This window comes from Castanea sativa, chromosome 4 (assembly GCF_040712315.1).
Source record: "Castanea sativa cultivar Marrone di Chiusa Pesio chromosome 4, ASM4071231v1".
Classification (NCBI taxonomy): Eukaryota; Viridiplantae; Streptophyta; class Magnoliopsida; order Fagales; family Fagaceae; genus Castanea; species Castanea sativa.
In genome coordinates this window covers 21,580,977-21,593,547 of record NC_134016.1, presented here as the reverse complement: position 1 = coordinate 21,593,547, position 12,571 = coordinate 21,580,977, and the positions used below count along the sequence as shown (strand labels likewise).

Below are 12,571 nucleotides of genomic sequence, written 5' to 3'. Positions count from 1 at the left end.
GTATTTTAGGTAGTCTCCTCTCTCAAAATATCTGTCATCATACGCTGATTTAAATTAGATTATATATAGCCAGAGTTTCAACCTTATTTTCTAAAAACTCCTAGTAAAATTAATTATAAAAATCGACCCCATAATCAAATTACTTAAATACCCCTCCTTTTAAATTTTTTTTTTGGTTCGGGTGTTACATGCAAATATGCTTGTAAAGTATACTCTAAAATCTAAACTACGTTACTAAAAAAGCGAAATCTTCTAAAATAGTAAAGGGACAAAAAGACCTTTTTGCGTTCGTTTGCAGGGGGGGTTGAGGAACGGAACGCGACCGAATATTTGGTCTCGTCTCTGGGTCCGTTTAGATAGAACTTATTTTGCTGAAACTAAAAACTGAAAACTGAAAACACTGTAGCAAAATAATTTTTAAATGTGTGAATAGTTCTGTGGAACCCATTTTTAATGAAAAAGTTGTTGAAAAGTGAAATTTGTGAGACTCGTAAAAAGTGCATTTGTACACTGTTCATGACTGAAAAGTCAATATATGCTGCTGGGTAAAAAAAAAAAAAAAAAAAAAAAATGCCACGTAGACGCACAAACGCGGATCCAAACGCCCTCTCTGTCGTTATAAAATTGACAAGGAAAGAGACAGTGAAGTTTGCTTTCGAGTTTGAGTGTTCTCTTTTGGTTAACGTGTCGTCCTACCACACTCCATTCCAATTTCCATACCTTTCTTGTTCACCTCTTCTTCCTTGCACTCAACTCCAACTCCAACTCCAACTCCCATACCGCGCGCATACAAAGAATTCAGGTTAATTAGATATGTCTTGTCCCTCTCTCTTTCATTACTACTATTACCTGTCTTCTAGTTACTCTTATTCTGTAGAAGAAGAAGAATGCAGGTGTCTTCTTTTTGCTCACCCTTTATATCCTTCAACTATACCCCTCATCATTTTGCTTATCCACTTCAATTCACACTTCGTTCTTCTCCTAATGCAAGTGTTAGTATAATTGCTGAGCCTCATGCTCATGGCTGCCTCAACCAGCTCCTTCCTGTATCCTATCCTAGAACTACTACTATTCGGAGGAGAAGAAGAAAGTACGGTGTGGTCTCTGCCAGTGCTAGTAGTAGTAATGGGGGCTTGGAGCCATTCACAGAACGAGCAATTAAGGCCATTATGTATTCCCAAAGAGAAGCAAAAGCACTTGGGAGAGAGATGGTATTTACACAGCATCTCTTGCTGGGTTTAATTGCTGAGGATGAGGAACACCACCTCCACCATCATTATCATTATGAGCAACAAGGCTTTCTTGGATCGAACATCACCCTCCACATGGCACGCGATGCTGTTCGCAGCATTTGGCATCCGCCTCCTAATCCTACTGCATCTAATAGTTCTACTTCTAGTGCGGCTCTCCCCTTTTCCATTAGTACAAAGCGCGTGTTTGAGGCTGCGCTTCACTATTCCCGAACCATGGCTCATCATTTCATCGCCCCTGAGCACATCTCCATTGCTCTCTTTACTGTTGATGATGGCAGTGCCACTCGACTCCTCTACAGGTACCCATCCCCTTCTTTCTTTTTTTCTTTAACAAAATTTTTCAGAGTGAATTGTATTAATATGCAGCAGCATCATAATTAGGCCAAACTACACTCTAATATTTTAAATACTTAATTTTTTTAAAAATTTTATATATATATATATATATATATCTTCTGTGCTCTCCTTTGGTCTAATTTTTCTCCCTAAATGCATCTGCTAAATTTATTATACGATGGCAACCTTCTTAATTTATTGTTCATTTATTGCATTATAATGATTCGTGAATTTTAATGTGCACAAAGGTCTAGAGTTGGAATACATATGCTACAAACTTGCCATCTTATATAAGTATGATATTCAGATTAGGGGCAAATGTCAATCAGTTGGCGGCTGTGGCAATCTTCAGACTTCAGGAGGAGCTTGCCAAAGATGGTAGAAATCCATCTGTGGAATCTCAATGGATGCCTGGAAAATCCTTTTCAAGAAAAGCAGCAATTATGAGATCCCCTGAGAAGCCAAGAGGTAACAAAACAACTTAAACAAGTCAATATCCACAATTTCTTTAGTTTCATGATCAATGAGTCTAAATTTAATGACACAGCAAACTTTACTACATTTTTCATGACTGCTGAGGTGGTAGGTTGTTATTTGGTACAATGAAAGTTATGTCAATTGAGTTTCATGTAAAAGTGATACTGCATTAATCATAATTTGTCACTTCAACCAGTTGTGAAATATTTTGTTTCTACAAAAATGGAAAGCAATGTTTTGTAATTTAACTGTGTCTGTCAGAAAAAACTGCATTAGCACAGTTTTGTGTGGATCTTACTGCCCGTGCAAGTGGAGGGCTCATAGATCCTGTTATTGGCCGAGAAACCGAAATTCAAAGAATCATTCAGATACTTTGCCGCAGAACAAAAAATAATCCCATTCTTCTTGGTGAAAGTGGCGTTGGAAAAACAGCCATTGCTGAAGGATTGGCATTAAACATTGCAGAGGCAAATGTTCCGATTTTTCTCTTGGTATGCTATAATTCTTCTGTTTCTTTACTCTTATTCAGATGCATCTGCTTATAGTTTCATTCTTTTTACAAAAAAGAAGAAGTTATTAGTTTATTGTTGTTTCCTTAGAAAAAACGTATAATGTCCTTGGACATAGCACTATTAATGGCTGGGGCAAAGGAGAGGGGAGAATTAGAGGCACGTGTTACTAAATTAGTTGAGGATGTACTGAAAGCAGGTGAAAACATTTTTGAAGTTCCATTTAAGAACAAAACTGCTTTTACTGTTGCTCAGTTTTGCTATGCTTTCATTTGCAGGTGATGTCATTCTTTTTATTGATGAAGTTCATATACTTGTTGGACGAGGAAATAGGGGTTCTGGTCTTGACATTGCTGATCTACTGAAACCTTCACTTGGGAGGGGTCAATTACAGGTGATTGTTTCTTGTATAATGATATAATCATGCTCGTCTCATATCTTGTCATGTTAGTGAGACTTGAAGACCTAATATATAGGCATCCCATCTAAACTGACTATTAAAGCATGATTCTTAAAATCTAATTTATATAAAACTGAAACTTATTGGAAGTACTAGGAATAGATAGTGAAGTTAGGATCAATACTATTAGGCAACCAAACTCCATCTATGGAATTAGTCACTATGTGGCACTCATGAACAACTGGAATGCCATTTTATCCTTGGCTTATGGGATTAGGCTCACAGCTTGATCAATGGAATCCTTCAAACAGAGGGCCAAATCAAAGAAACATCAATATTATGCCTTTTACTAATCATCTAACCAGTGTGACTTTAGATTTCAAATGAATAAAACAGATACATCACTCATGAATCTGTTTGAAGAAAGTTTGCTTAAAAGTGTGTAGTTGGAATTTGTCCTAGATGATGCTTAAAACAGTATCATGGTCGGTTTAGGTGCAAGTGCAACCTAAACAGACTATCATAACGATTTAAGTACAACAAAGGTATATGAATGTTGAGTGTACCAATATGAAGGAGCGATTTAAATGCACTTGAATATCGGTATCATGATCAAAGTGATGCAATCAGGGGCAGTGATCAAAGGCATGATTGCCCTGGATTAAGTAGCAAAGCCAGATAACATAAAAGGATCAATGTAGCTGACCCCTTGTTGCTGGCTTTTGGGCTTTTTAAAGTTGACTCTAGTGAAAATGTGAAATGTCCACTATCAAACCTTAGTTCTCTAACAATACTCATTGTTACAAGATCACATAGTACTTAAACTCAAGTTCTTTCTCCTCATGGGATTGAAATTTAATTGTTGTCAGGAAGAAATCTTTACTTTTTGCTCCGAAGGTTTCATGAGGTGATCAGTGGAAAAACTTTATAACATCCTCGGATCATTTTTGTCCTTTTTGAAAAATTTAATACAATTATGAGTTATGACAGCAGTGTTCGTTCATGCATTTTCTGTTCCAAAAGCAATCGTTTTTTTCCCCCTTATAACTGCAAGTCTCTGAAGGGTATATGGCAATTTTAAAATTCTAGTATGAATCAGTTTTAGCACTTTCTATATGAATTTTTTTTATCACTTGTCACAAGTCTGTGCAAAGTGTGGGAAAGTTAAAGCCCCTTGTAGGAAACTTTTTATTGAATTTAAGAAGGGTAGTTAGAGAAGACTTCACTGAATTTCAAAAGTATTTGTTGTTTTCCTTCAGTGACATTTAACTTTGCAAGAGCAAATTCATGGTGCCTGGCTCTTGCATCTTCACTCAAGTATAGCCCTTACTAATTATATTTATATGTGAGCATAATTGTCGTTGCTAAGATTCATGCCATATGAAAGAAGAATAATTCAAACAAAACAGCCAAAGTATTGCAGAAAGAAGCACAACAACGATTGTAATCCAAAGTATTCAACCAAAAGTCTTGGCTCGAGAGCTTTGATAGTTGCTAAGAAACACAAAAAATAAAAGAAATAGCTTGCAGCCATTAGAAAAAACAAAGAAGCCTTTTAATAGTTCATAACAAATTAAACCTCCTTGTATACTTTAAATTAAAACAAACCATATTATATGGAAGGGCAACAAAAAAATAATAAAAATAATAAGCATAATTTTAGATGGAGAAAAACAACATGAGCTAGAACAATAAATTAGTACCTTTGGCAGCAAAAGCTTTCGAGTTTTGATGTTTAGTTGCTTTCAAGCACATGGTTTCTTCTGCTTTTAAAACAACAAGAAAGTGCTTTCTCCTGCCATACTTTGTTCTTTTAAGTCAAAGTAGTAGGAGTCTCATCGACTACTCGAATCAAACATATGGTGGGCAACCTGTTAAATATACAATAAGAACTTCAAGATGCCAATACATGTACATGCAAATTTATAGAGACGCAATTCAGATTGGAACTAATTAACTTCAATGAAAATGAACCACATTAGGAAATTCTGGATAACTAATTCCTAAACTGAAAAGAAAAAAGTGCGCAATATATAGGAAATGAAGTGTCTTTACATCACTACCACACAAGGGATTGTGAATCCAAAAATTTGGATCCCAAAAACCCACTTTTCAAATGGAATTCTCATGAAGGTCTTAGGTGATGTCTCTCAATGATTTTAAAACACTTAAGCTGTACCGGCTTTTCATATAGCATGTATCCACCCCATTCTTCTGTCATTCTTTTGCATGCATTGTTCATTTCTCTTAACTTCTATTCTATTAGAGAACTCACAAACTTTTCCCCCTTCAACCTATTTTCTTGGAGGAGTCTTCCACTCCCTCTGTCATAATTTTGTTAACTTCGGGTAGAGCCATTTTCTCTGGAAGAGCATACATATATATACATAGGTGTGTGGCATGGGTTCCTTAACTTCTATCCCTATGATTCCTTGTTTCACAGATATGTCTTGTCTGTATTTCTCTGCAGCCTTTACTGAAGCATCAAATGAAGATAAACCCTCTCTTCACAAGCAATATATGTTTATCAAATTGTCTAACAAACCAGATATTGGAAAAATTGATAGGATAATGCTGATGTGGCAAATTTATGAAGTCGACCAAAATTCAAATGCATCCATAATAATAATAATAATAATAATAATAATAATAATAATAACAATAACAATTATGTAGATTTGGAGATTTATGTAAGAATCTCATATTTGTAGAGTAGTATATCCATCTTTATAAAGATATCTAACTTTTTTTTCCACATATAATAAGTTGTCTTGTATTGTGATTAAGGTGCACTAACCTCCCATTGTTTGCAGTGCATTGCATCTACAACTATAGATGAATACAGGATGCATTTTGAGAAGGATAAAGCACTAGCAAGAAGATTCCAGCCTGTGTGGATTAATGAGCCTAGCCAGGTTGTTTTCAATATTTGTTTTCATCTTACAATATTTATGTTCAGTTGGTTTTTAATTTTTTCATTATTAAATATGTAAATATTTTTAGGATGATGCAGTTAGAATATTGTTGGGTCTACGTGATAAATATGAGGCGCATCACAACTGCAGATTTACACTAGAAGCCATAAATGCAGCTGTCTATCTGTCAGTCAAATATATATCTGATAGGTATCTTCCTGATAAAGCTATTGATCTCATTGATGAGGCTGGGAGTAGAGCTCGTATTGAAGCTTTCAAGAGGAAGAGAAAACAGCAAACATGTATACTTTCAAAGTCACCAGATGAGTATTGGCAAGAAATTAGAACCGTTCAGGCTATGCATGAACTGGTAATGACAATGTCCAAAATTAATGTTTACTTAAAATATTCATGATTTGCGGATAACACAAGATTTGTGTCTAAATATAACCAGGTCCTGGCAAGTATGCAATATGAAGGTGATTATAGCTTGGATGATACCATTGATCTTGTTTCAAAATTCTCTTTGCCTTCCACATCAGATGCCAATGAGTATGACATTTGGCCCCAAATTGTATGAAGGATGAAAACACTAGGCCTGCATTCACCTTGGAATCAGTTTGATACTTAACTAAATTTCTTGTTTTGATTTTTTTTCCTAGACCTTCGATAGTAGGACCGGATGATATAGCAGCAGTTGCTTCACTTTGGTCAGGGATCCAGGTTCAGCAGCTTACTGATAATGAAAGAGTGCTTTTACTGGGTCTTGATGAGCAACTTAGGAGACGAGTTGTTGGTCAAGATGAGGCTGTTTCCACTCTTTCCCGAGCTGTTAAGAGGTTCTGGGCTGGCTTGAAAGACCCCAAAAGACCAATTGCTGTAATTCTCTTTTGTGGCCCAACTGGGGTTGGCAAAACTGAATTAACAAAAGCGATTGCAGCATCCTATTTTGGATCGGTAAGGCATCAAACTAACTATATATGTGAGTTAGGTGAAGTTTCGCATAGTATATCTCTTAGCTAATATTACACTACTCAATGACTATCAATCAAATTATTTTTTTGACACTCCCACTCTTGGATTACGCATTCTCTTTCTACTTACACATGTCAAATTCATGTTAATCAGATGTCATTTATTGTTGGACACCATTTCAACCTATATATAAGCTATTTGGTTCTGGAAAACTGTGTGTTATAATCTGCTATTTTGTTACCACTTTTTTGATGTTGCACTTCACATTTACATGTGAAATCACATATGCTTCCTTAAACTGAAATTATTATTATTTTTTTCTAAATTGAATTGTTAATATGATGTACATATTTTTGATTGATAAGTTATGCACCCGATGCATCTTGAACCCAAAACTTCACCCTTTACCTATGACTTATAAGGGTAGGAGGTGCAAGTTGAGTTAGATGATGATCCATAACAGCCTTTCAGGTGCTGGATATGTGAAGCAAGTTGTATGATTTTTACTGGCAACGGGAATTTTGGGCATTAATGCTGGTAGGGGTCTAGATTTTAATGTGGAAAAGGGCTAGGAAACATGCAGGGTTTTTTAGACTCATATTCTGTGTAATAAGATGGGTATATTTTAGGGCTCAAACTGGTAAGACAAGTAAGAATATCAGATCTGATTCAGAACTGTGAACAGTAGACAGAGGACTGTAGGCTATAGCAGTTCAGGTTTTGATTGATTTGGAAGCCAATCAAACGTAGGTTGTTTAGGATTTCAGGTCAGATTATAGGTTTGAAGGTTGGATGATTTGGATGATAATGTACATATCGCACCTAGTTTTCCCTAACCATTACACCTTGTGTTAAACCTTAAGAGTATATTGATGCAAAATTTTGATGAACTTATTATGTAATGAAGCATCCTACGGATTTGTGTGAGCTTTTAATTGCTTCCATTTCAAGTTTAGAAGGAAATTTTCAGAGACTTACTAGGCCATCTGCTCATGTGTTCATTTGTGAGGGGACAAAGTTTGACTATAAACTTATTTGTAGCCTAAAGCTACAACTCTCACTTTAAAAATTAAAATAGTAACATATTTTGAAAATTTAACCGTTGGATTGCATGTTCTTTCATGTTCTTAAAGCACATGTAAAATTTTGTATCAATCGGATTTTATTTACTATTTAATTTATAAACTTATTTTTATGATTAATTTTAGACTATAAAAGCTTGAAATTTAAGTATTTGATTGGTGACATAGCTATTAATATTTGATCTTTTGAAAATTTTGCAAACATGGAGGATATAAGAAGAGAATATAATCTAATGGTGGATTTGTCAAAACTCATATTTAATAAAAAGATATTAAGTGGAGTTGTAGCTTAGGCTACAACTAACTTTGTTCTCAATATTAAGCTGCTTGCCTTGGAACCCTGGCCCACGCACAACAACAATCAATCAACAAGTATATATCAGTGTTACAATTTTAAAAACTTTATTCTAGCGCACCATGGTAGTATTAAAAGCAATCACATTTGATGGCCAAATAGACCCATGAACCCTTGTTGGTTCAGTGAGATGAATCAATTCTTTGAACAACCCTATTAAGCACATTCTATAGATGATGAGAAGGTTAGGTCTGCCGAGATGAAACTAATAGATAGAGGCAAAAAATACTAGTATAATATTGACAACCTCCATCTTAGAAAAGATTATTCTGATGAGAGAGTTTTTTTTTTTTTTTCAGCCGGTGGTGAATCTAAGCACCCATAGCCCAAACGTGGTGAAGCCCAGGGTTATTAGTTTTTCTCCTTTTATTTCTTATTTTGCAAACACTTCTGTATCATCCCCCTAGCACTTAAACTGAATGGGGACAAAATGATACTAAACCAACTGTTTCCTAACATAGAAGCTTACAACTATGACTCAATAACAACTAAAGTTGAATGGGAAGGGTGCCAATTAGGTCCAAAACCAAATTTAGACCATAATTTTGAATGATCTTGGGGTGAATTTTGATTTTCCTAGAGGGTCTAGCAGCATGAGTCAATCTAACTACTTCATACGATAATACTATGGAAACAATGGCTGAAATGAATGAGGAAAGCGATTGAGAAATTAAAGCTGGAAAATATCCAAGAGATTAGAGTTGATTTCGTGATTACAACTTAATGCAGTACCATGATCTCAATCTACAAGGTGTTGGCATTAGCCATTAAATTTGATTGAGAAATTTAACCATGCATCCAGGGCATTTCAGATGGTGCAATAATGGTTTTGCATTCCAATCATCTTTTCTTTGAAATGCTTAATCCAATTTGTATGATCCCTGACATTATCCCCTTTGCATTGAAATATTTAATCTAATTTGTATGATCCCTGATATTCTGTTTGCAGGAGCAGGCCATGATAAGATTGGACATGAGTGAATATATGGAGCGGCATTCAGTGAGCAAATTAATAGGATCACCCCCAGGTTATGTTGGCTTTGGAGAGGGTGGCACTCTAACTGAAGCTATTAGAAGACGGCCGTTCACAGTGATATTGCTTGATGAAATAGAGAAAGCCCATCCAGCTATATTCAGCATCCTCCTCCAATTATTTGAAGATGGCCACCTTACCGATTCCAAGGTTTGTTCCTGCTAGTTTGCACCAGTACATGCTGCCAGAAAATGGTAGAGATCAAATAGTGGACAATTGAGCTCTGCTTGATAAATGGAAAAAAAATATGATTAACACTGCACAGCAATTAATTATAAAAGAAAAAAAATAGTATAATGGAATCTTTCTGCTAATGAAATAGTGTAATTTTAGCCTTGATAGATAGTCTTGGACCATTCAGTCTCTAAGGTTTCTTAGAACTTGGTTTAACAGGGAAGAAGAGTATCTTTTAAGAATGCAATGGTGGTGATGACTTCAAATGTAGGTTCTACTGCCATCTCTATGGGTAGAAAGACCTCCATGGCTTTCTTCACTGCTGATGATAAGTCAACTTCATATGCTGGGATGAAAGAAATAGTCATGAAAGAACTCAAGACATATTTTCGTCCAGAGTTGCTTAACAGGATAGATGAAGTGGTTGTGTTTCGTCCCCTTGAAAAGGCTCAGGTTTGTCACCTTTCATTGACTTTTTAGTTCCAGTGAAGTTAGTTCTTGAAAGGTTGTCATTACTCCATTATGTTTCTAGGTTGTTTTGAAAATAATTCAATAAAATAATAACAACAACTACCTAGCCTTAATACCAAAATTTTGGGGTCAATTATAAATTCTCAACAAATAACTGGTTTGGCCATGTATTCTTTTCAACTTTTCCACCATTCTATTCTATTTGAAGTCCTACTCTTGACTACTTTTTTAATCGATATGTCCCTTTTTACTACTTCTATTAATGTTATTTTTGGTCTTCTTCTACCTTTTTTTATTCTCTTAACTTAAATCAACTCACTTTTTCTTACTAGTGCATTTATCGCAACATGACCAAACCATCTCAAGCGATTCTTCCTCATCTTTTGATCACTAGGGGTTAGTCCTATCTTTAAGTGATTTTCTACTTATCCATTTTAACTTGTCATTTTAGCTACACTTATTTTATCAATATATTGCTTGTTAACAGTCCAATGTTTAGTACCAGAGCATAGTTGATCCTATAGCAATCTTAAAGCACTAGCATTTGGGAGGTGTAAATACCCTCTAGTTGCTATTTACAACTCAAGAACGGGTTTGTATTCTTAAAAAAATTTGCCACCTTGCTACAATAAGGTTGCATATATGCAACCTTACTGTTCATGGGTTGTAAAGAAATAGGTTTGAGGATATAAATAGTGGGAGGAAAGAGAAAAATAGTGGGAGGAGAGAGAGAGAGAGAGAGAAGAGTGCTTTTTATAAATAGGTTGTGAAATGGGTTGTGGAATGGGTTGGTAAAATAGATTAAGTGGTGTTTGAGGATATAAATAGTTTTTTTTTTACATCCTCAGATGCTAGTACTCTTATGATATTTTCATTTAACTTAATAGGTAATCTACAATTAAAAAAAAAAACTCCTGATCTACTTTTTCGCTCCATCTATCATATTCTTATCCTATAATCCACACCCTCTTTAAAATCTCTCTATCATTATGAATTATTGATCCAAGATATCGAAATACCTCACTTTTTGGTATCTTTTGACCATCATGTATTATTACTTCTTAATATCTGTATCTACTTTTACTAAACTTACATTCCATGTGCTCTGTGTTGTGGGGACTCACGTGTGAATCTGCCTCTCTATGGGCTTCAAGACCTCTCTGTGGGTCATGAACAAGTCGTACTCAGTCCCTCTTGCCTAATGGGCTTTTCACTTCATGTCCATGAGAACCTCGCATCACACCATTATTTAGCACCATTAGCAATATTCCTTCGTTGGGCTTTTCTTTTTTTCTTCTCTAGGATCTTTGTGTGTGGGCCATTTAGGCTTTCTCTGTCCCCGGCTAGGTAGGGGGACCATGAACACCTCACCACCGCACACCACCATGGGCTCTGATACCACTTGTTGTGGGGATAAACACCTTGGGGAGCTTCCTTAAGTAATTAATATAACATATATAGACATATTTTAACTCAAAACGCCTAAGCCCAATGAGTATGTGTTCAATTATGTTATATTAACCACTCATTCTTCTCATCTTTATTCAATGTGGGACTTCACTCACACGTGTAACCCAACACTCTGTTTTAGTCATATATAATTGAAAGACATTAATTTTAGAGTGATTTTCCAAATTTCTAACTTGGTATTACCTACCCTTCTAGTTTCATCAACTTAAACTATACCATTTGCCAAAAACATATACCGAGTGACTTTCTCAACCTGAACCAATATTTGAGTTTCTCTACTGGGGGAGGAAGCTGGATAAATGCCCCAAGTAATATTATTAGTCAACTTGATTCTAACGAAACTAGAAGCTTGATTTGCACGAATTTGTTGAAGTAGCAGTACTGATTGATATACGTTAAGTGCTAAGTTCACGTCATCAATTATTCCAGATGCTGGAGATTTATAATGTAATGTTGGAAGAGGTGAAGCACAGGCTCATATCTCAAGGGATTTGTTTAGAGGTATCTGAATCAGTGAAGAATCTGGTGTGTCAGCGAGGGTATGACAACATTTCTGGTGCCCGAGCTCTGAGGAGAGCAATAAGTCTAATAATTGAGGATGTCTTGAGTGAAGCAATCCTTTATGGAGATTACAGCCCTGGTGACACTGCACTCATTGATTTGGATGCTTCTGGAAATCCGTTTGTGACTCGCCATGTTTCTGATTCCGCACCCATGTTGTAACTGGTAATTCTAGTTCATTTTTAATTTCATCATCTAATCTTACAGGCATACATACATATGTCCAATTGTTGTTTGTAGTTTAATTAGATCACATTTATTCAAGTGTAAATAACTAAAATTATCAGTATCTAAGAAAAATGAGGGTTTGATTTTGTTGCTATTATTATTAATATTTTTTTTATGTTAGAGGTGGGGCCTTGGTGCGATGACAAGTGATCACCACAAAAATTCATAGGTTGCAAATTAACCTCTTAAAAAATTAAAATGGGGTAAGGTTGTACCTCTACTAGATTATACAAAGTGAGACTTTTGTGTATTAAGTACGGTAATGTTTTGAAATTCGTACACTTATTATTCTATGTGAAAGCATGGTATCTCTCATTTTGTCTTTCCCCATT

At 35.5% G+C, this 12,571-nt stretch overlaps 1 protein-coding gene across 2 annotated transcripts; it reads left to right on the top strand.

Annotated features, from left to right (window-relative positions):
• The first annotated feature begins 821 nt into the window (after positions 1-821).
• On the top strand, positions 822-12,326 carry LOC142631051 (chaperone protein ClpD, chloroplastic). Of its 2 annotated transcripts, XM_075805127.1 has the most exons (13): positions 822-1,552; positions 1,897-2,057; positions 2,328-2,557; positions 2,666-2,774; positions 2,854-2,969; positions 5,789-5,890; positions 5,979-6,260; positions 6,345-6,442; positions 6,553-6,847; positions 9,252-9,485; positions 9,729-9,962; positions 10,313-10,376; positions 11,880-12,031. In XM_075805127.1, exons 1-13 carry the CDS (start codon positions 888-890, stop codon positions 11,894-11,896), a joined length of 2,607 nt encoding a protein of 868 aa, XP_075661242.1. In that variant the 5' UTR covers positions 822-887; the 3' UTR covers positions 11,897-12,031. The 2 variants fall into 2 exon arrangements, with proteins under 2 accessions (XP_075661242.1, XP_075661241.1); XM_075805126.1 differs by lacking the exon at positions 10,313-10,376 and having other exon boundaries at positions 11,880-12,326.
• Positions 12,327-12,571: the final 245 nt, after the last annotated feature.